Below are 21,513 nucleotides of genomic sequence, written 5' to 3'. Positions count from 1 at the left end.
TTAAGTGACTTAGCAGAAGCAGCAGCAACAAGACTGCGCATTTTGTAGATGAAGAAAGTGGAGTCACAACAAATACTTGCTGAACTCCTTGAGGTCACAGGCGTTGAAGTGACCATGCTTGACTGCAGCCTCGGGTTCCAGAGCTCTCCCTCCCCATCGGAGCCAGTTCTTGGCCCCTTTTTGCCCAGCGCCACAGGAGACTTGAAGAACACCTCGCCGCTGCTTGGAGAGATGCTCGGGTAAGCGTAAACGGGACGGAATCCAATTGAACCAAGTTCCGGACCAAGACGCCCTCGTGCGCACGCGCGGGCACGCTCCTGGGCGGGGCCTCGACCTCTGGTCCCGCCCAAACGTCCGGCGTTTCCTCTCTCGCGGCGAGGCGGGGCCGCGTCGCACGGGAAAAACGCGGGCTAGAGGCTCCCCGCGGGCCCCAGCGGCGAGAATGGCAAGTTTTGGGGGCCTGGTCCTGCGACCCTGGATCCGAGAGCTGGTCCTAGGGTCAGAGGCACTCTCAAGCCCGCGGGCGGGGCAGCTGCTCAAGGTGAGTTCCCCCCCCCACACACACCCTTCTCAGAGCCCAGAGACCCGGGCGGGGCCCCAAGGCGGTGGGTTTGACGCCGGTCGCCGCCCTCAGGTACTGCAGGAGGCCAAGGCCCAGAGCCCGTCCGGTGCCCCTGACCCACCCGAAGCGGAGGCCGCGCTGCTTGTATCCGACGGGACCCACAGTATCCGATGCCTAGTGACGGGGGAGGCCCTGAACGCCTCAGACTGGTGAGAGAGGCTCCGCGGAGCTTGGGAACTTTGGACTCGGGCGAGACAGCACGAGCCTTGAGCCCTGAGCCCGAGGTGGGCGGGTCCCAGGCGGGCAGGGCTGCGTTCTGGCGAGCGCTGCAGTGAGGCTCGCGCTTGCCGCAGGGAGGAGAAGGAGTTCGGCTTCAGAGGGACAGAAGGCCGAATACTGCTGCTGCGGGACTGCAAGGTCCGCGTCCAGGTCTCCGAGAGAGACACGGTGAGTGGTGAAGCTGGCTTGGGTGGATTACTGGGCCTGATTTCCTGAAAACTCCTGAGACCCGGTCCCTGAACTCACTCCTCCAGCCCGCGGAGTTCTTCCTCCAGGTGGACCGTTTCGCTCTGCTGCCCACAGAACAACCCCGGGAACAGGTGACAGCTTGGTAAGTGATGACTCCACTGTTCAACTGTACTCTTCACCCAGGCCAGGCTGGCGTTGGCATAGGCCTTGTGGGTTTGAGGGCTTGGGGCTTTAGTAACATTGGAGCGCTTGTTGTTTTTGTTCAGTTGCTAAGTCGTGTCTGACTCTGTGACCCCATGGACATCAGCACATCAGGCTCCTCTGTCCTCCACTATGTCTCGGAGTTTGCTCAAATTCATGTTCATTGAGTTGGTGATGCTATTTAATCATCTCATCCTCTGCTATCCCCTTCTCCTGCCTTTAGTTTTACCCAGCATCAGGGTCTTTTCCAGTGAGTCAGTTCTTCACCTCAGGTGGCCAAAGTATTGGAGCTTCAGCTTCAGCAACAGTCCTTCCAATAGATATTTAGGGTTTATTTCCTTTAGGGTTGACTGGTTTGATCTCTTTGCATTCCAAGAGAGTCTTCTCCAGCACCACAATTCCAAAGCATCAGTTCTTCAGCACTCAGCCTTCTTTATGGTCCAGCTTTCACGTCCATACATGACTACTGGAAAAACCATAGCTTTGAATATATGGACATTTGTCAGCAAGTAATGTTTTTGCTTTTTAATGCACTGTCTACATTGATCATAGCTTTCCTTCTAAGGAACAAGTGCCTTTTAATTTCATGGCTGCAGTCACTGTCCGCAGTGATTTTGGAGCTGAAGAAAATAAACACTGTCACTGCTTCCACTTTTCCCCTTCTATTTGCCAGAAAGTGATGGGACTGGATGTTAATGATCTTAGATTTTTGAATGTTGAGTTTCAAGCGAGCTTTTTCACCCTCCTCTTTCACCCTCATCACAAGCTCTTTAGTTCCTTTTCACTTTCTGCCATTAGAGTGGTATCTGTGTATCTGAGGTTATTGATTTTTCTCCCAACAAACTTGATTCCAGCTGTGATTCATCCAGCCTGGCATTTCACATGATGTACTCTGCATATCAGTTGTACTCTTTTCCCAATTTTGAACCAACCAGTTGTTCATGTCCAGTTCTAACTCCTGCTTCTTGACTTATATACAGATTTCTTAGGAGATAGGTAAGGTGGTCTGGTATTCCCATCTTTTTAAGAATTTTCCAGTTTGTTGTGATCCACACAAATGCTTTAGCATAGTCAATGAACAGAAGTAAATGTTTTTCTGGAACTCTCCTGCTTTCTCCATAATCCAGTGTTGGCAGTTTGATATCCGGTTCCTCTGACTCTTTGAAACTCGACTTGTACATCTGGAAGTTCTTGGTTCACCTATTGCTGAAGCCTAACTTGAAGGATTTCTGAGCATTACCTTGCTAGCATGTGAAATGAGTGCAGTTGTCCAGTAATTTGAACGTTTTTGGCATTGTCCTTCGGGACTGAAATGAAAACTAGCCTTTTCCACTTCTGTGGTCACTGCTGAGTTTTCCAAATTTGCTGACATATTGAATGCAGCACTTTAACAGCATCATCATTTAGGATTTTACATAGTTCAGCTAGGATTCCATCATCTCCACTAGTTTTGTTTGTAGTAATGCTTCCTAAGGCCCACTTGACTTCATACTCCAGGATGTTCACTTCTAGGTGAGTGGCACATCACCATGGTTATTGGAGAATTATGGCCTTTCTTGTATGGTTTCTCTGTGTGTTCTTGGCCGTCCCCTCTTAATCTCTTGTTTCTGTTAGGTTCTTACTGTTCCTGTCCTTTATCCTGCCCATCCTTAGATGAAATGTTTCCTTGAAATCTTCAGTTTTCTTAAAGAGACCTCTAGTCTTTCCCATTCGGTTTTCCTTTGTTTCTTTGCATTGCTCACTTAAGAAGGCTTTTGTTTTACCTCTCCTTGCTGTTCTTTGGATCTCCGCATTCATTTGGGTCTATCTTTCCCTTTCTCTCTTGCCTTTTGCTTCTCTTCTTTCCTCAGCTATGTGTAAGGCCTCCTCAGACAACCACTTTGCCTTCTTGCATTTTTTTTCTTTGGAATAGTTTTGGTCACCACTTCCTATACAGTGTTACCAACCTTTGTCCATAGTTCTTTGGGCACTCTATTAAGTCTAATCCCTTGAGCTTTTTACCTCCCCTGTATAAGCATAAGGGATTTGATTTAGGTCATACCTGAATGACCTAGTGGTTTTCCCTACTTTCTTCAATTTAAGCCTGAATTTTGCAATATGGAGCTCATGATCTGAACCATAGTCAGCTCCAGGTCTTGTTCTCGCTAACTCTATGGAGCTTCTCCATCTTTGGCTGCAAAGAACACAATCTGATTTCAGTATTGACCATTTGGTGATGTCATGTGTAGAGTTGTCTCTTGGGTCGTTGGAAAAGGATGTTTGCCATGATCAGTGTGTTCTCTTGACAAAACTCTGTTAACCTTTGCTCTGCTTCATTTTGTACCCTAAGGCCAAACTTGCCTGTTATTCTGGTTATTTCTTGATTCCCTGCTTTTGCATTCCAATCGCCTGTGATGCAAAGGACATCTTTTTTTGGTGTTACGTCCAGAAGATCTTCATAGAACCAGTAAACTTCAGCTTCTTCGGCATCAGTGACTGTGATGTTGAATGGTTTGCCTTGGAAATGAACCAAGATCATTCTGTCATTTTTGAGATTGCACTCAAGTACTGCATTTCAGATTCTCTTGTTGACTGTGAGGGCTACTGCATTTCTTCTTAGGGATTCTTGCCCACAGTAGTAGATATAATGGTCATCTGAATTAAATTCGCCCATTCCCATCCATTTTAGTTCACTGATTCCTGCCTAAGATTTGATGTCACTCTTGCCATCTCCTACTTGGCCACATCCAATTCACCTTGATTCATGGACATAACGTTCCAGGTTCCTGTGCAGTTTTCTTTACAGCACTGGACTTTACTTTCATCACCAGGTACAGCTGAACATCATTTCCACTTTGACCCAATCACTTTATTCTTTCTGAAGCTTTTAGTAATTGCTCTCTGGTCTTTCCCAGTAGCATACTGGACACCTTCCGACCTTGTGGGGGAAGGGGGCACTCATCTTCCAGTGTCATACCTTTTTGCCTTTTCATACTGTCCATGGGGTTCTCCAGGCAAGAATACTGGAGTGGGTTGCCATTTTCTCCTCCAGTGGACCAAGTTTTGTCAGAAGTCTTCACTGTGACCCGTCTGTCTTGGGTGGCCCTTCACAGCATGGCTCTAGCTTCACAGAGTTACGCCCCTTCACCATGACCAAGCTGTGACTCATAAAGAACAGTGACTGCCTACCACTCCTCTTTTCCAGCAACGAGGACCCAGATGTACGGAAAAAGCTCGATGACTGCTTGGAGTGAGTGTGGGGCTGGCTCCTTGGGTCAGGTGTGGTTCAGTCAGGGGTGACAGATCTGTGCAGGTAGGCTTCAGGATTGTTCCTCAGACTTGTCCCCTCTGTTTCTCTAGGGAGCACCTTTCAGAGTCCACCTCATCCAATGCAGGTAACTGGCAATCCCACTGCTTCCTTAGTAAAGCCTCCCCTCCTCCTCTGAGCTTCAGCCCATCCTCTGGTCCCCTGCCCTAGGTCTTCCACTGTCCCAGCTTCTGAATGAGGTAGAGGTGGACCAGGAGCATCAGAAGGCGCTAGTGTGCCTGGCTGAGAGCTGTCTGATGCTGGCAGGTCCTGACACGGCAGCCCCCATCACCCCCTGGGCTGCCTCTCGCTGCAGAGCCATGGTCAGTCTGGGGCTTCTCTTGGGAAATGTCAGAGTGGGAAGTTGGGCGAGGGCCCAGACTGAACGTTCTCATCCCACAGGGAGAAGCTGTGTACACTGTCTCCAGCCTAAGGCTGCACATCCCCGAGAATGACCAGCAAATCCTGAGCTCTCTGGGCCCAAGTCAGAGGGCACAGGGTAAAGAAGACTGGAGAGGTCAAGAGGGAGGTAAGCCTGCCCAGTGCCCCCAGTGCTGATAAGCCTCCCCCACCCCCAGGCCCTGAGCGATCCCCATCACACCTGGCTCTGCAGGACCTGTCGCTGAGTCTGATCTCCTCCTCTCCTTCCTCACCCAGTTCCTCAGGTAAGGTGATGCTTAGGCCCTGTGTTCTTGCTGCTGTCAATCAATTAGGTGCCTGGGCTCTGAAAGGGTACCCAGCTGGGTGGGGGTGAACACAGTCCCTGCAAGCCTCTGCTCACAGGTCCTTCAGCTGATCTGAGCTGAGGGGACTGTGCCCATAGTGAGTCCCCTTCCTCCTCAGGAACCCCTGCCTTACCCAGCCACCTGCTGTCAAAGGAGAACAGTGCCAGCGTCAGCCTTCTGCCTCCTCTGCCCTTGGCTGCTCCAGACCCAGTACAGAAGGGCAGCTCCCAGCCCCTGTCAACCATCTGCTCAGCCCATGGCTCCCTGCCCCCTGTGTCCCCACATCCCAGCAGTGTACCCAACGCCCCACTCCTTAGCTGCACCCCAAGCCTGTCACGCCTTGGCCATGCCCCCAGTATACACCAGGCCCATGTAAGCAGTGCCCAGAAACCTAGCCTGGAGTTCAAAGAGGTTGGGTTACCCCCCAAGACCTGGCAGCATTCTCCAAGGACAAGAACCGCCAAGGGAGCCCTGGAGTCCAGCTGTGTCTGGGTGAGCACAGCCCCCACAGCTGGAGAGTAGAAGGGGGTGGACCTTGGGTAGAGCTGGGCTGGGGGCTGGGGCAGCCTTGGATGAGGTTAGAGGCCTTTTTGGCCCCTTTCCAGACATCATGTCCCCTTCAGGACCCCCCAGAGAGGCATCGTGATGGTTCTGCCTTCCAGTATGCGTACAAGCCACCTTGCCCCTCCCTGTGTGCCCAGGTCCAGGCTGCCAGGTGAGTGCCTGGAGCTGCCCCTGCTGTCTTAGTTGCCTGTCCCCATCCCCCTAACCTAAAACTTTGGTTCTCTTCTCAGGCTCCCTCCCCAGCTCGTGGCCTGGGCCTTGCACTTTTTGATGGAGCCACAACCAGACTCTGAACTGACCCAGATGTGAGGACTCGTGGGAGGATGTGTGCACAGGTCCAGGCCTGGGGGCGGATAAACAGAGCTCCACACTAGCTTCCTTCGAGTTTTTTAATAAAATAATCTCATGCGGCAGAAAGGAAGAGGTCAGGGGTTGGGGCCGCCGCCTCTTTGGTTTGTGGTTGGGGAGGGTAGGCTGGAGGGCTCTGTAGACTGGGTGGGTAGAGGCTCGGCTTCAAGGCCAGATCCTGCACAGAAAGAGAGGGAGAGAGAAAGGGTTAGGACTGAACCAAGCAGTCCTGCCTCCCTCCCAGCTGGCCCTGGCCCCCCCTTACCTATGCTTGGAGATGGAGGCGCCTCAAGCTTTGGCCTGCGCTTGAGGACAGGGGAGCGCTGTAGCCGCAGGGGCCGTTCTGTGGGATACAGACAGACCTGGGGAGGGATGCTAAGGGCTGGCCGCCTGTCCTCACCACCCCCGCTCCCAACACTTACTTGCCTCTGGAGCCTCCGCCTTCCCTTCACCCTCCCATCCCTGGCAGTGGTGGCTCCTAGCCTTCTGGCTCCAATTTTTCAACCCCTCAGGACACTGGTGGCCCTTTAAGGACCAGAGCCACGAAGGGAGCCCACTCTTCCCCATCTCCTTTTGTACTCCAGCCCACAGGGAGGCGTCCCCCCTCACCAGCAGGGGCCTGGAGCTGGTCCTCATGCACAGACACTGCTCGTCGCCCTGCCAAGCGGGGCTGCGGCCTCAGCCGGCCATCTGGGGGAGGCCAGGGGGTCAGGGTGTGGGCCCGACAGCCACCCTTGTTCCAGCCCTTGCCTCCCACCTTCAGGGTCTCAGTTCCCAGAGGGGACTCCTCCAGTCCCTAGCCCAGTATCAAGTGGAAGCTGGGGTATTTGCTTACCTTCGTTCCTGGGGCCTAAGCAGGGATCCTCTGGGAGGCCCAGGCTGTCTGGGGAGGGGCTGGATCTTCGGGGGCTTGGGCTGGGACATGGGGACGGGGGACCTGGACCATCCTGTTGGCCCCAACCACGGCTCCTGAGCTCTGCATTCAACTGTTGCCCCAGTGTCTTCCAGGTGGCAGACTCAGGCCCTTGGCCCCCTGGCCCAGGTCTGCATGAAGGGTCTGTAGGGAGAGGGTGTCAGCCAAGACCTGGGTCAGGCAATGGTCCGATCCCCTGCAGCCTGTCTGTCCCACATGCTCCCCAGCACTGTGGCTGTCACTCACCAGCAGACACAGAGTGGGTGCGGGACTTGATCGAGATGGGAGGAGCCTCTGTGGAACTGTCCATAATGTCACCTGCAAAGGCAGGGTTGGGGGCTTAGGCACCAGACCTTGGTGAGGGGAAGAAAAAACGTGGCTTCTACTCCTCCTTCCCCCAGGAGAGAAAATCCCTTGTGGACTGTCTCTTCCTCTCCCAAAATGTATGCACCAGCCCAGGGTCCCACTTACCATCCGAGCCAGCCTTCTTGATTTCTCCATCTTTGCTCTGTGGGAAAGAGGGAAGTCAAGCTTAGTCCTGTCCCACCCTCACGCTAGCCTTGTTTTCTTTATTTATTATTGTTGTTGTAACTGCCACTAACAGCCACCATGGGTTGGGCAAGAACATGGCAGACCCAGTCCTGGTCTTGGAGCTCAGTCTGTGGTGGCGGACAGTTAACACATAGAAGCACATGGGGGCACAAACACACAAAGTGACCTCTCAGCTCTGTGACTCACTTTCTGTAACTTAGTGTTGCTAAATTCAAGCTGAGTCTCACTTCATGTGTGTTTTTTAAAATTTTCCTGCAAAGTTATTATAGAGATAGTGCATAGGGTGGTAATTCTTACTAGGAACTGTGATCAGAGAGTGGCATTAGCAGGGGGCATGGAAGAGTCAAGGAAGGCCCATAGGGAAACAGAGATGGAGGAAGGGGGAGGGACCTTGTGTAGCCCTTGGATGGTGGTGAGAGGCAGTGAGAGGCTGGAAGTGGGGCAGAGAGGAGTTCCAGACAACGGAGCCTATATGAAGGTCCTGAGATGCAACTGGGGTTGACAGCAGTGAGATGAAGGCAGTGACCAGGGCTGAGGCCCCTTTGGGCCCTGAGGCAGGATGAGGAGGAAAGTCCCTTAGAAGATTTGCTGTTTCCCAGATTTCTGTTAGATCCACATAGAATGGGACTGTCCCCACTGCAAGGAGGTACTGATGGCCTGGTTCAGAGCGGAAACCAAGAAGGAAGAAAGGGTGAATCTGACAGACCTGTCAGGAGTCTCCTGGTCACATATATCACCCACATAAAGCCAGCCATGTGCTACCCGCCTCGTTCCCCACAGCACCCCTTTCCAACTCACCTGCTTCCTCTTGCCGTCGGCACTCCCGCTGCCTCTGCTCACGCCGATCCTCTGCAGCATCACTTGTACTCGCTGCTCAAAGGATGGGGCCAGCTCTGTGTCTCCCCGCTCCAGGGGCCGCCGCTGGGGACAGAGACACTGAGTGGTGAGGGAGCCTGCTGCCCCCACCGTTCGAGGGGAGCCCTCGCTCCTGGTCACCAGGCCTCACCTTGTCGGGCCTGGCTCCCACTGTCTCCTCCTCCTCAGCAGGGAGCAGTATCAGGGAGTAGGCCTTGCTTTCACGGGTGTATCGAGGCCGACTCCTGCGGGTTGGGTCTGGGCTGCCGGTACCCCCCTCGGCCCCAGCAGGCTCCTCACCACGGCCAGGACGGGCCGGTGGCCGAAGCAAGTCCCCGAGTGTGGTTTTTCGAGAGCGGGGAGCTGCTCCAGGGCTGGTCTCAAGATCAGGTCGTGACCCACGTGTTGAACGAGGCTTCTTGAAGGCAAAGAGGGTGCCCAGCTTCTTACGAAGTGTACGGGGGACAGGGGTGGTACCCCCCTCAGCTGCCGGGTCCTCCTCGGGGGCCCAGCTGTGGGAACAGCCAGCAGTGAGTGGGAAAGCCCATGGAGCAGCCCACCCTCTCCCCCACCCTTGCAACTGCCCCTTACTCACAGGCGATCCTGGTGGATCAGCCTTTTGGAGAAGAATTCCTCCACGCCCTCATCCACGCGGGCACTGAGCCCATTCCCTTCCTGTGGCAGGGCTGGAGGCACCTGAGAGACACCACAGGGTTAAAGGGCTGAGTTCAATCATGACTTCTTCCCACCTTCCTTGTCCAGCGGCAGGCTCTGGGCAACTCCAGGACCTGGGAGCTGCAGTGACCCTTTGGAGCTGCTGTTACAAGCTTCCCCCCGTCCAGCAGCCGGGCAGAGATGCTGGTTTCACGTACTCCCCCCCACCTGTACTTGGCCCTGGACATACACAGCTCACACCCATTCTCGTCCCACTGAGTATCCCAAACCACCTGGTCACCAGCAGACTAGAACCCAGGTGTCCCCTAGGTCGCACGTTCTCACTTGCCACCCTCTCTGCTCCAAACAGTCCCTGCAGTACCCTCCACCCCCACCCCACTCGGCCTGCTGCCGGCTCAGCGGCGCCTGCTGCTGCGTCAGACCCTCTGGGGGGCCTCAAGCGGGCTCCTCCCCACCTCCGGCCCTCTGCCCACGACCCGCGCCAGTACCCAGCCCACACATACACCCGTGCTGGACGTGCGGTAGACGCAGGACTGTCCCCACGGGAGGAGGGGGCAGCATCTTTCAGTAACCCTGGGGGAAGGAGGGTAAGACAGCCCCTCTCACACATCTACCCGTGCAGCAGCCAACCCGAGGCAGAGTCCTACCCCAGACGCTCCCCAAACGAAATCTACACACTCGTGACCCCGCATGAACATGGCCTGAGGAAGGGGGTGGCCAGGAAGACGCCAGAACTCGGCTGCGTGACCCCACCACCCACCTCCCTGCCGGTCATCACCCGTAAGAGCGAACCAGCCGCTGGAGACCCCCAATTCCACGAGCTCTGGAGTGGGGGGAGGGCGCTCACCTGGGGGCCCCCCGGCGGCGGGCGGTGGTGGTGCTGGCGCCGCGGCCGTGGTCGGGTCCGGGTCGGATGGCGCAGGGGCTGCCCGGAGGGCGGCAGGTCCATGCGAGGCAACGGGCCGGCCGGGGGCCCTGGGGCGGCGGGGCTCGGAGAGCCACGAGCGGATGGCCCCGCCTGCGGCTCTGCATCTTCCCCCGGAGCCGCCAGCTCGGGCTCCGGCTCTAGCTCCTCAGCAGCACCTGAGCAGAGCGCACCAGAAGAGCACCGAGCGCCAAGCCCGGGGAGGTGGCGGCAGCGGCAGCAGCGGCGTTAGGGTGGCGGGGGACCCGCCCAGGGCGTGGGGAGGGGCTGGGCTACGCCGCCCGCCCCCCTGCCCGCCCCTCCCCCGCTGCCGCTGTCCGTGGTGCTGAGCGCGGCCCCGAGCGGCGCGCGGCCCCGCGACGCCGCCAGGCATGCGCATCCCGTGGGTTGGGAAGGGAGGGGGCGGTAGAGGAGGGAACAAACCGAGAGAAGCCTGTGTCCCGGCCCTGGTCTCAGGTCCCACCCTGTGCTAACTGACCCCAACTTTATAGTTTCACGGGGTCTTGGCCTGGCCCACTCAACGGTCAGGGAGTTCCCAGGGCAGAGATGAATATATTGTGTCAAGGTGGCCAGGTCTATCTAATGGAACTTTAGTCCAACCTAAGTAACTCTTCCCCTGGGGCCCTGACTTACTGTGAGTGGAGGAGTCCAGGTGAAGACAGTGGAGGGATTCAGCCCATTTTTGTGGAGGACTTTCATCCTGGTGAGGAGGGCACAAACTCAGCCTGGGGTCCATACCCCAGAACAAGATGGGAAGATCTAGGGTTCTAGGCCCAGAGTTCTGCAACCACCTACCTTCTGCTCCTCTTCATCCTCTTTTTCTTTCTCCTCAGGGAAGAAAAGACCTTCCAATTCCCCAGGCCCAAGGGGGCTGGACTCATCTCCGTCTAGTGTCAGTATGACAGGGGGCATTGCCTCTGTTGCCTGTTGAGCCAGACTCTCCACCTGCAATACCAGGCACCCCAAAGATGGGGAGGCAGGGCCTCAGCCATAGTTCTATCAGTGCTAAGAGAAGCCCCAAATACTGGGCTACATGACCCCAAAAGACATTACAGAACCTCTGCAAGGCAGTGGCCATGTGTGTGTGTAAGCACGTAATCCCTGCTCAAGACATTACAGACCCTCTGCAAGGCAGTGACCAGGTGTGTGTGTCTGTGTGTAAGCCCACAGTTCCTCCTCACCAGCCGATCCCGGGCTGCACTCAGACCTGCCACAGCCTGAGCCACAATGCTCTCTGCCAAGGTCCCTGTGACTGACAGGCGCATGTCCCTGATGGCAACAGAGAACAGGGGTTAGTGTGCTGTCTTTATCCAGTCTACCCTGGTCCTGCCCAGCCCAATCCAGCCTACCTGAGCCGAGTGAAGGCATCTTGCAGCAGATGCTCTGGGAGCAGCTCTGGGAGACCCCTTGAGCCCCCGAGGACCCCCTCTAGCTGCTCCCTCCACCTGGGACCCTGCAATGTCTGTGGGCAGAGACTCCTTGTTGTGTCCAGTGTGGCCTGAGTGAAGTCCTGGTCGAAGGTCAGAGCACAGTGAGCATGTGGCCCAGGCCTAGCCTTACTGGCTTGGGGCTCCAAACCCCCAAAGAACACACAGACTCGGGATACCACAGTCACACCTCTGGATGGGGGTCAAGGCTGCATATGGTGGGGGGCAGCTGGGGCCAGGGCACTATCTCACCTGAATGTCCCGGCGGCACACCTCTCCCACCTGTCCCAGCAGGCCCTCCAGCTTCTGCCGCAGCTGCCATTGGTGGCTTGGGGAACTTCCAGCCTCATAAAGAATGGGGAGAATCTGGAGGCCAAGGAAGAAAAGGAGTTGCAAGATGACCCCTAACTAAGAGGGAGGCATCCTCGTAATTGGAGGGAGTGCTCACGCTGAGAGAGAAGTTGGCATTTTGGATGGCATCCTCAGCCTGGTGCACAGCAGCTTCACCCTGGGGTCCAGCCCCACAGCCCAGCAACTCCACGTGCTCCTGCACCGACTGACACAGTTCATTCACTTCCTGGGGGGCAAGAGGACTCAACTGTAGCCTGGTCCCCTCCCTGTCCCCCAGATCCTGACTGCCCCCTTCCCAAGGTCTCCGCAGGGTGGGTGAGGTCCTGAAGCTGACATCATTGGGACAGTCACTTGGGAACCTTATCTGTTCAAGAAGGGAGAGCAGTGTCTCCTTTGGTTCATTGCAGGGACTTTATATATACTTCCTAAACGTCCAGAACAGGAAGGAAAAGAGTGGCTAGTCATGTCAGTGAGCTCAATCTGTTCATCATCGACCTAGAGGACAGATTGAGGGATGGAGAGAAATGCGAGTGAAGAGCTGTGGAGGAGAGACAAGGGGGAAGCAAAGGATAGTTGGGTGGGAGTAAGGAGCGGTGTTTGAGAATGGGTCAAGATGCAGAACCAAGGAGGCCTGTGGGGGGTGCAGTGTGGCCAAGAGAGACCTGGACTGAAGCTCTGGCCACAGCACTTGGTGGGTGTGGGCGCCAGTGAGACTGGGCTCCAGGGTAGAAGAGTTTTGTGGGAAATGACGAGATCACTTGTAGAATGTGAAGCTCTGAAGTTGTCAAAATGCCTGGGCTCTGGAGCTTGGGAGCGAAGTGGGATTTGGGAACAGGTGGATGGGGAACATTTCACCAAGTAGTGAAGGGAGATGAAGTCAGAAGAAGGGTCATTGGGTTGGGCCACAACAGAGAGGGAAGGCCCTGTGAATGGGAATTCACAGGTGGGGCTACTGTTGGGGATGGGGAGAACTGATTGAGGATTTAAAATACCTCCTGTCTTTAACTAGGGAACCTATTTAAATGATTTAAGGGAATTTCCTGTGGTCCAATGGTTAAGACTCCATGCTTTCACTGCAGGGGCCTAGGTTCATTCCTTAGAGAAATAAGATCTCGCAAATCAGCTGTGTGCAGTAGCCTCCCCACGCCGTTTTTTTAAATTAAAAAAAAAAAAAAAATGCTTTCAAAAGGCAGCTAGCAGCATTATCCGGGGGAGCTATTTCAAGAGCTATCAGTTCCACTGCAGATCAAGGAGAAGGACTTGTCTGGGACAGCAGGATTCAGGCACACTGGCTGCCCTCAGACTCATGGAGTCTCTCGGCAGCCACAACCCTCCCCATTCTCTACAGTCTGTTGGTGCTCAAGGCTGAGTAGGGGAACTCTGACCTGTTCGGAGGGGTCTGACCCCAGACCCAGGGGCTTCGGGCGGGAGGTGCAGTCAGCAGAGGTGTGGTCTGTGCGATTGTTCCTCAGAAGACAGGCTTGGATCTGGGCACAAGAGAGGCTGAGAAGTGGCAGGGCAGGACAAGGCGCAGGGCAAGGCAGGGGAAGAGGGGGGACCCCCACCTGATGCACGGCCCGTGCTGTCAGTTCAGGACGGCTGCGCTGAGCCTGGGCCACATCGTTCAGTGGCAGAGGCATGGCCTTCAGGCTGCGGTTCTGTTCCAGGGCCTGTGCCACGTCCAGAAGGCCCAGAGCAGATGTGTGGTTTCGGTCCCAGACCACAGACCTGGGCCAGGCGGGGCTTTAGTCGGGGACGGAGCTCTGCAAGGAGCTCCCAACCCCTCTGGCCTTTCCATTAGCACCCCTGAGCTCTACCTGCTCTGCTTCATTCAGCCCTACCCCAATAAGCCCCTCCATACATGCCCTCTTCCCCTGTTGGTCCCATCCCTGTGACCCCGCCCACCTGAGCCTCGTGTTAACCCGAAGCGCCTTGGCCAGCATCTTGGCACCCGTGTCCCCCATGGCATTGCCGCTGATATCCAGGGCTGTCAGGTTAGGATTGGTGCCCAGGGCCCGGAGCAGGACGCCGGCGCCCAGCTTCAGCCGTGACTCAGCCACAGACAGAGACTGCAGGGGCTAGGGTTAAGAGAAAGCCATTTGCAGTTGGAGTCAGGGGCCAGCAAGGAGGACGGGTCTCAGGGTCCACTGCCTGAGGATCCCGCGTGGTCCCGTGAACTCACACAGTCGTCATCCTGCATGAGCTGAACAATCCGGTGCAGGACGTCGTCCAGGGTCTCCCTGTGGGAGGAGGCAGCAGTTGGGAGATGACCCGGGTGGTGGGGTGCAGTCGGGAGGCCCAGGAGGCGGATGGGGGCTCACTTGCACCGGACGTTGAAGTTCCTTCCAAGCGCCACATGTCGCAGGGACCGGCTCCTCCCAATGGCCAGCACCAGAGTCACCATGTCTGAGCCAAAGCCTGGGGGGGTGGCTCGGGTCACACACATGGCAAGGCTGCGGGGGGTGGGAATTTGGTGGGTGGTGGGAGGGTGGGTTTCTGGGCTGCCTCACCATTATCTGCCAGATCCAGGGAGCTCACTGCGCCAGCATCACACACCAAGTCTTGTATCACCTGAGCACCCGCCGAGCGCAGCTGAAGGTGGGAAGTGGAGCGTGCTAGGCCAACAGGCCACAGGTGGGGAGGATCAGGAGCCCAACGGTCCAGCGCTCCCGCTCGCAGCCCCCAGCCCCAAGGGCAAGTCCCGCGGCTCCGGACGGGCTGCTCACCTCACACGCGCTGAGGTCCAGGTGTAGGTCATTCAGGTGCGTGTTGAGCGCCAGGCCTTCCAGAAGCGCCCTGGGAGAGGGTGTCACAGGGGGTAGCGGAAGCTGGGAGAAGGGTCCTCAGAGCAGAGCGCGAACAGCAAGAAGGAAGGATGCCCCGGAGGTCAAGGGTGCGATAAGAGCGGGGTGAGGTGCCGAGACGAAGCCTGCGTGTTGGCCGACAGGCGAGGGCATGGGACACTGACCTGAGTGCGTCGGGTGGCAGTTTGCAGCCCGCCAGGCCCAGGTGCCGAAGCGTCCCGGCGCGGCTGAGGAAGAGTTGCAGGGCATCGGGAGCAGCCCTGGACTTCCTGGGGTGGGGAGTGGGCGGAGTGGGCGTCCTGGCGCGGGGAGGCGGGGTCCGGCAGAGTCCCGCCCCTCCCGCCCCGCCCCCTTACGTGCGGGAGAAGACGTTCCTCGAGGCGTCTAGGTGAGCCAGGCTGGAGCAGCCGCCGCGGGACAGTGCCGCGAAGAGCTGCGAGAGGAGGGTGTGGGCTACACTGGCCGGAGGACTGAGCGCCCCGCCTCCATCGCCCCTTGGGATACAGGCCCGCCCAGCCCTACAGATCACCCCCCACTCACAGTGTCCAGGGCGGTGTCGGTGCCTGCGAGATTCAGGAACGTCAGAACGTTAGGACGGCTCAGGAAACTATAGAGGCCCTGGCGGGAGGATGGAGATGGGAAGGAGTCAGGGATCACTCCAGCAAGAGCTTCCCGACACCCCACTGCCTGCGGCGGCATCCCCAATCACCTTCCTAAAGACAGCCACTCACCCCACGGTCCTCCGAAGCCCCCAGTGCCCCGGGGTTCCCGGAAAGGTCCAAGTGGGTCAGGGCAGAGTCAAAGGCTGAATTGGAAGCCAGTGCCCGGCCTAGAGCCCTCATTCCTGGTGATGGAGGAGGGGGGCTCACCATCAGGAGACCCCACCTCCAAGCTCCACCACCCCACACCATCCTCAGGCCTGCCTACCTCGCGGCGTCAACCCAGTCTGTGCTAGGCTGAGTCTCCTCAGGGCTCCAGGATGCTTCTCTAGGTGTCTGCTAAGGGCAGCCACACCTGCGGGATGGGGGTAGTAGCCGTGTGGGTCTCACCACCTCCAGCACCAGCCCCCAGGGCTTCCCTAGGCTCAGGTGTACCTCGGTCATCCAGCAGGTTCCCAGCCAGGCTGAGCTCCCGCAGTCCCGAGCTGGTGTGTCCCGCCAATGCCTGGGCCAGTCGCCGGACAAAGTCTCTGGGGACCAGACCACACCCCAGGTGTGAAGCTTTGAGCCTGGATTCACTGCTCTTCCCCCAGGCCACTAGTCTCTCCAACCCAAGCCCTGTCCCCCCTACCCTCTCAGGCCACAGGTCTCCAGCACCAGCTCCTCCAGGTGGGATGACTGATTCATCATGTGCAGAATCTGTTCTGAGACCTCAAGGCTCTGAGAACCAGAGTGGGAGAGAGAGCTCAGCAGGCTGCCCACTGACCCACCCTCCCCATCCTCCCCTGTGCTTCTCACCAGCTTCATGTCCACGCAGGAGAGGCACCGGAACCAGAGATTGTAGGACAGGGCAGCCACACTCAAGGCCAGGTCCCTGGGCGGAAGAAGGGGCAGGAGCAGAGCTCAGGATCCCCCAGCCAGATCCTAAGTCCAGTATCCCCTCTCTCCATGGAGAAGCTAAGGCCAGGAATGTGGCTCATGCAGTCTTCCTCTCCTCACAGCCTTGGAGGGACACTCACCGACTTCCCAGATGACTGAAGTCTCCTAGGCTGAAATGGCGGCAGCCCTGACGATGGTAGATGGTGTCCACATCCTGGGTGGGAAGAAAACACCTCCAACTTGCTTGGGACCACAAGAGGTAGGGGGGACTTCTCAAAGCACCAGGGGAATTAGATGTCTCCAGAGCCCCCAGAGAGGGCCCTGCTCTCACCCACTGAATCTCCTCTCGGAAAGGGAAGCCATTGTAGTCACACAGGGCCTCGTATGTCTCCGAGAAGCCCCCTGGGTTGGCGCCAAAGGCGTGATGGGGCAGGAAATGGGGCAAGAGAGAGACAAAAGGTCAGAGATGGAGAATGATCAGCCCCAGGCTGGGTAGTGGCTGAGTACCTCTGTTCAGTTTGTTGAGCCCTTCAAATCCAGGGGTCATGCAGGAGGGGGGTCAGCTGGAAGCCCTGAGTGGCCCCCACCTTGGCCCTTACCACAGGGGCTGCTGGGTGAGGTGGCTTCTGAGGAGCTGCTTTTCTCCAGTCGAGCCAGCATGGAGGGGGGTGTGGGCCTCCGGAAGAGTTTCCTGAGGAGGGGGATGAAGGAGAAGAGGGGCAAGGAAGTTCTAGGCCTGGGAGTGAGGCCCCCCACAGCGACACCCAGGGCACCCCTCGCTGGCCCCCTTCCCTGCCAGCCCTGTCAGCTGATGGGCCTCACCCAAGGGTTGAGCGAGGGAAGACCTTCCTGATGGCAGCAGCAATGTGCTGGGCCAGCTGTTCCAGAGCAGCCACACCAGTAAACTCCAGGACCAGTTCAGGCAGGGACTCCAGCTCAAAGGTGATCTGGGGGTGGGATGAGGGATGGGCTCCATGTGGGGCTGGGGGTGGGGAACAGAGGACAAGACCAGACTGCAGGCCCTGGTGGGGTACTAGGGGTCTCACCTGAGGGGGTGTCTCCTGCAGCACCATGGCCTGGACCTCCAGGTAGCTGAATGTGCAGTCCACCTATGGAGTGCCTGAGTGAGCTCGGACCAAAGCGCAAGCCCCACCCTCTTGGGAGCCCAGTCCTTTGTGCAGCCTGGATCTCAGAGCCAGACCTGCCTAGACTCCAGTTCTGCCTGATGTCGGCAGCATAGTGCTGTTGGGAGGGCAGAGTCCACAAGGACAAGATGGACAACGTTACAGATGCAGCCCTCATCAGGAAAGCTGCTGGAGGGCAGGGGGGCAGTGGCTGGGCCGTTGGGACTCACCCTCAGAGGGAGGCAGGTGTGGAGCAGGTAGGCTCTCCATCGGAGCAGCACCTGAGGGGAGAGAGTGTCTCACACCTTGGGCAGGGCAAGAGGCTCCTTCTGCTTGGGTCCCAGTGGCCCTCCCAGGCAGGCTCTGCCCCAGCCATACCAGGACATGACCTTGCTCCGCACCCTCCCGCTCTGGCAGCCAGGTTTTCAGCAGCAGTTCTGCCTCCTTGGGCCACAGGAACTTGGTGATCTCGCCTGTGGAAGGGCAGCCTGCTGGGAGACGGGTCCTGCCATGGAGGTCAATTCGTGCCCACGGTCTGTGGTCTGTATGGGGCTAGGGGGCCTGGGCTCATCTACGGGGCCAGTGAGGAGGAGTGGAGTGGATCTGGGCCGCCGAGCCCTCCTGAGGACCAGAGGGAACCACTTGCCGGGTGCCCCCGTACTCTGGGTGGGCCATTCGTTCCGGGGCCGCACGGCTTCCTCCCAGCCAAGTAGGAGAGAAGGACCGGCGCTTACCTCGCAACTCGCAGGATATGCTGTCGGGGGTCTGGGCCATGCGGCCGGCCCGGCGGCCGGAGCTGGCCCAAGGAGCTCAGGCGAGAAACGGTAGCGGCGGCGGGAGAGCACAGGAAGCCTGGGGCCCCGGCAGCATAGCAGCCACCTGCTCCTCCTGCAGCGGAAGGTACGCACCGCTTCCTGCCCCCGGCCCGGCTCCTCCCCGCCCGGCCTCCGCGGGCCAGGAGATGTCAGGCGGGTACGAAGGAGGTGGGCAGATGCCAGCTGCCCGCCTGCGCCGTCGCTACTCTGTAAGGGTAGATCTGAGGAGGGAAGGGAGAAGTGTGCCCGGGAGGGTCTCGCACGTCGCGTGCTTCTTTCGGTTCCTAGCCCCCTAACTTCCACCCTGCTACAGTCCCTTCTGAGAGCACCAGGGGGCGCTGCCCGCTCGGGGAATCTGCGGCCCACCTTGGCCAGTGCCCTCCAAAGCCCAGGGAGGGAGGTGGACTGCAGGTAGGATACACAGGGCATCTGTTCAGAACAGAGCATCGGATTCCTCCTAACCTTGAGGACCCTATTTGTTGCTCCTAACCTGGAGTCCCTCACCGCGTCGGAGAGACACAAACTGTTGAAAGGGTGGGAAAAACACCAGATGGGCCCAGATGCCCTTCTCTGCGGCAGAGGTCCTTAGCTTTCATTAGGTTCAAGCTGGGTCAGGGCCAGAAGGTGCCACTACAGGGAGGGGTGGAGTGACTTGTGAGCAAAGGCAATGGACTTAGGGGTCCTCCCATGTCTGCCTTCTCCCTGAGCTGGAGAGAGCTTGGGCAAGGGGAACCACTAGCAGAGAGGAAAGCTACTCTCTCTGCATGACTAGGTGGCCATCAGGTCATGGGATGCATAATGCCCTATAGAAGACCAGGGACCTAGATTCTGGAGAGTTCACAGGAGGGGATTTAACCTTTTTCTTCCATTACAATCTAATTAAACTCTATGAGAAGAGAAACAACCCTCTGCCTTGCCCATAGCTCAGCCAGGCAGGGTGAAATAACCTGAGAAGTGAGTCACTGGGCAGTCCCTTGGTTTCTTCCCACCTCCTGCTACCCCTCCTCACCTTGAGGCCTGGAGACAGTGAGAGCATTTTTCAGTCATCTGACCATCAGCAGCATCTCCCCCTGCCCAAATCTCATCTCCCTTTGCTGAGGACCACCAACGACTAGGACAAAGTGGAAAGTAGAGATTGAATCGTAAAAAACTGCAGGAAGCCACCTCCCTTAAAGCAACAGGCCCAGGTGTGGCAGCCCAGGGGCCACAGGGATGGACTCAGTTGGAGAGGGAGCTAAGTTCCTGCCAATAGAGGCAAGAGGAAGTCCTGCTCTGCTGCCTCCCAATCTGAAAGGAGGGAGTTCAAGTTAAGACTCTTGAAGACCACAGAAGCTATCAACTGCTTCTAAGGCGTGAGCTCACACACAGTATGGCCAAGTGGTCAGGAATGAAAGTTCTGAAGGTACGTTGCCTGAATTCAAGTCCTGACTCTGCTTAACAGCTGTCTGACACTGAGTAAATCACCTCATCTTTCTGTTTAGGGCTTCCAGTTCCTGTTTTCTAAGCTGGAACTTTAAACTTACCTCGGAGTGTCAAGATTAAATGTTTATTAAGAGAAGTGCTCACAATAGTATCTGGAACTCAGTGAACACTCACAGTTGCCAAGTCTTACTGGGACAAACAAGACTCCAGAACAGAAGGACAGAAAACCTCCCTCCCTGGGATTTTTCCGTTCAGAATGATTCGAATGAGAAATACATGAGGGAATAAATGCCAAAGGCTTCAAGCTGCTCCTAGGTGGCGGGATTCTCCAGACCAACAGCCACGCTGGTAGCATCAGCCCTAGTCTAGTGAGTGCTATGGGAACAAGCAGAGGGCTATGGAGGAGGAAACCAGGACCAGCTGGAGATTAGGACAGGGGTGCTAGGCTAGCCACATATCTCCATAACTGCTTGCTGTCAGGGTGGCAGTGACAAAACAAACCTGACTGCCATCAGAGGCCTAGTGAACACATGGGACTCAGCTCCCTCAAGCAAGTGACTCAAGGAGAGGTCTTCAATTTGTTCAAGACCGTCTGTGTGTTCTAGACAGCATGACACCCTGTAGGCACTCAAGAAATGCTAAAAGCTCATAATGAGGAATAAGCCCCGCCTGTTCCAGCAGTACAGGATGAAAAGCCAGGCTGCAGCTCCCAGAAGTGCCACAAGGTTCCTATCAAAAGCTCTCTGGTGTGAAGCACTGGGAGGTTTTACATTTAATGGAGTCACACAGGATGTATCATGGGGATATGCCAATGATGAGGAGGGGTAGGGAGGTAGGTAGGGAATCCCCTTCAGCCTTATCTGCATCAGAATGTCATTTTTCTTGCCCCCTCCCCAAGCAAAACCAATCTGCTTGTAAACAATTTGAACACACACAGTAATAGAAAAGCTAAGTTGAAAAAGCAGGTAAACTGCTTGCTGTTCTATTAAAAGATTTTCTATTATATTAACAAAATTTATTTGGGGTGGGGGGACATGCCACATGGCTTGCAATATCTTAGTATTCCAACCAGGGATTGAACTTGGGCTCCTTGTAGTGGAAACATGGAGTCCAAACTACTGGACCACCAGGGAATTCTCTATAATTAAAAAATTTTATAAAAATAGCTAGCTAGTGGGAAGCTACTATAAAACACAAGAAGCTCAGCTCGGTGCTCTGTGATGACCTAGATGGCTGGAATGGAGGTGAGGTGGGGGGAGGTCCCAGAGGGAGGGGATATGTATACATATAGCTGATTCACTTCACTGTACAGCAGAAACACAACACTGTAAACCAATTATTAAAAAATTTTTAAAAAGCTGCCTGCCGACTGAAACAACTCCGGCAGCAGGCACTCTGCTCCCTGGTGGCAGCAGGGGTTAGCCCATGCATGGGATAGAGACCAAATGCCCTGACAGCCTCAGGCCACTAACAGTCAATCCAAGTTGCTGACTGCCTGGTTCATAGTCCCAGATGATGCCAATTTTCCTGGGAGATCTCACTGCATGAACACTACCAACCAGCCAAAGGCTTCACACATCTAGTCTTCTGTTACTTACTTTTCACTGAAAACCGGTTAAGTTCAAATTCTGCTTAAAACCCCCTGGACTTCCTTAGTGGTCCGGTGGCTAAGATTCCATGCTTCCAATGCAGGGGGACAACAGCTTCGATCCCTGGTCAGGGAAGTGCCTCATGCCATGAGGTGTGGCCAAAAAAAGAAAAGCACCCTATATATAATTACCTTGAGATAATAAAAGCTATTTATGACAAACCCACAGCCAATATAATACTCAATGGTGAAAAGCTAAAAGCCTTCCCATGAAAACCTGGAATAAGACAACAATGCCTACTTTCACCTCTTCTATTCAACACAGCATTGCAAGTCCCAGCCACAGTAACCAGACAAGAAAAATAAAAGG

The 21,513-nt window shown here is 56.3% G+C and overlaps 2 protein-coding genes across 3 annotated transcripts; one reads left to right on the top strand and one right to left on the bottom strand.

Annotated features, from left to right (window-relative positions):
- On the top strand, positions 18–6,223 carry ACD (adrenocortical dysplasia homolog). 2 transcript variants are annotated; one of them, XM_018062165.1, is made up of 12 exons: positions 18–541; positions 635–771; positions 916–1,009; positions 1,096–1,172; positions 4,416–4,460; positions 4,571–4,605; positions 4,689–4,840; positions 4,920–5,016; positions 5,096–5,182; positions 5,361–5,734; positions 5,848–5,957; positions 6,037–6,179. In XM_018062165.1, exons 1-12 carry the CDS (start codon positions 443–445, stop codon positions 6,113–6,115), a joined length of 1,386 nt encoding a protein of 461 aa, XP_017917654.1. In that variant the 5' UTR covers positions 18–442; the 3' UTR covers positions 6,116–6,179. The 2 variants fall into 2 exon arrangements, with proteins under 2 accessions (XP_017917654.1, XP_017917655.1); XM_018062166.1 differs by having other exon boundaries at positions 20–541; positions 5,866–5,957; positions 6,037–6,223.
- CARMIL2 (capping protein regulator and myosin 1 linker 2) lies at positions 6,178–18,408 on the bottom strand. The gene is given in 39 exon segments (XM_018062164.1): positions 6,178–6,332; positions 6,420–6,497; positions 6,764–6,844; positions 6,990–7,211; positions 7,314–7,385; positions 7,539–7,575; positions 8,418–8,540; positions 8,626–8,986; positions 9,070–9,170; positions 9,997–10,232; positions 10,708–10,774; positions 10,870–11,019; positions 11,256–11,343; positions 11,424–11,584; positions 11,754–11,867; positions 11,950–12,078; positions 13,238–13,339; positions 13,418–13,580; positions 13,758–13,930; positions 14,035–14,092; positions 14,174–14,270; positions 14,363–14,444; positions 14,579–14,648; positions 14,821–14,925; positions 15,013–15,185; positions 15,188–15,274; positions 15,388–15,500; positions 15,584–15,670; positions 15,751–15,845; positions 15,947–16,035; positions 16,114–16,189; positions 16,335–16,408; positions 16,526–16,596; positions 16,794–16,885; positions 17,017–17,141; positions 17,241–17,303; positions 17,549–17,599; positions 17,697–17,791; positions 18,053–18,408. Coding segments are annotated over 39 exon segments (4,302 nt in total). The 5' UTR covers positions 18,093–18,408; the 3' UTR covers positions 6,178–6,231.

Source organism: Capra hircus, chromosome 18 (genome assembly GCF_001704415.2).
Source record: "Capra hircus breed San Clemente chromosome 18, ASM170441v1, whole genome shotgun sequence".
NCBI classification, from domain to species: Eukaryota; Metazoa; Chordata; class Mammalia; order Artiodactyla; family Bovidae; genus Capra; species Capra hircus.
The sequence above is the reverse complement of the archived record's forward strand: the minus strand, read 5'-3'. Positions and strand labels throughout refer to the sequence as shown.

Bases quoted from the DNA above. Each gene is read 5' to 3' on its own strand.
- ACD (XM_018062165.1), top strand. From the start codon at position 443: ATGGCAAGTTTTGGGGGCCTGGTCCTGCGACCCTGGATCCGAGAGCTG. The intron at 4,461-4,570 runs GTGAGTGTGGGG...CTGTTTCTCTAG, and splicing joins AAGCTCGATGACTGCTTGGA to GGAGCACCTTTCAGAGTCCA. The intron at 5,735-5,847 runs GTGAGCACAGCC...GCCCCTTTCCAG, and splicing joins TGGAGTCCAGCTGTGTCTGG to ACATCATGTCCCCTTCAGGA.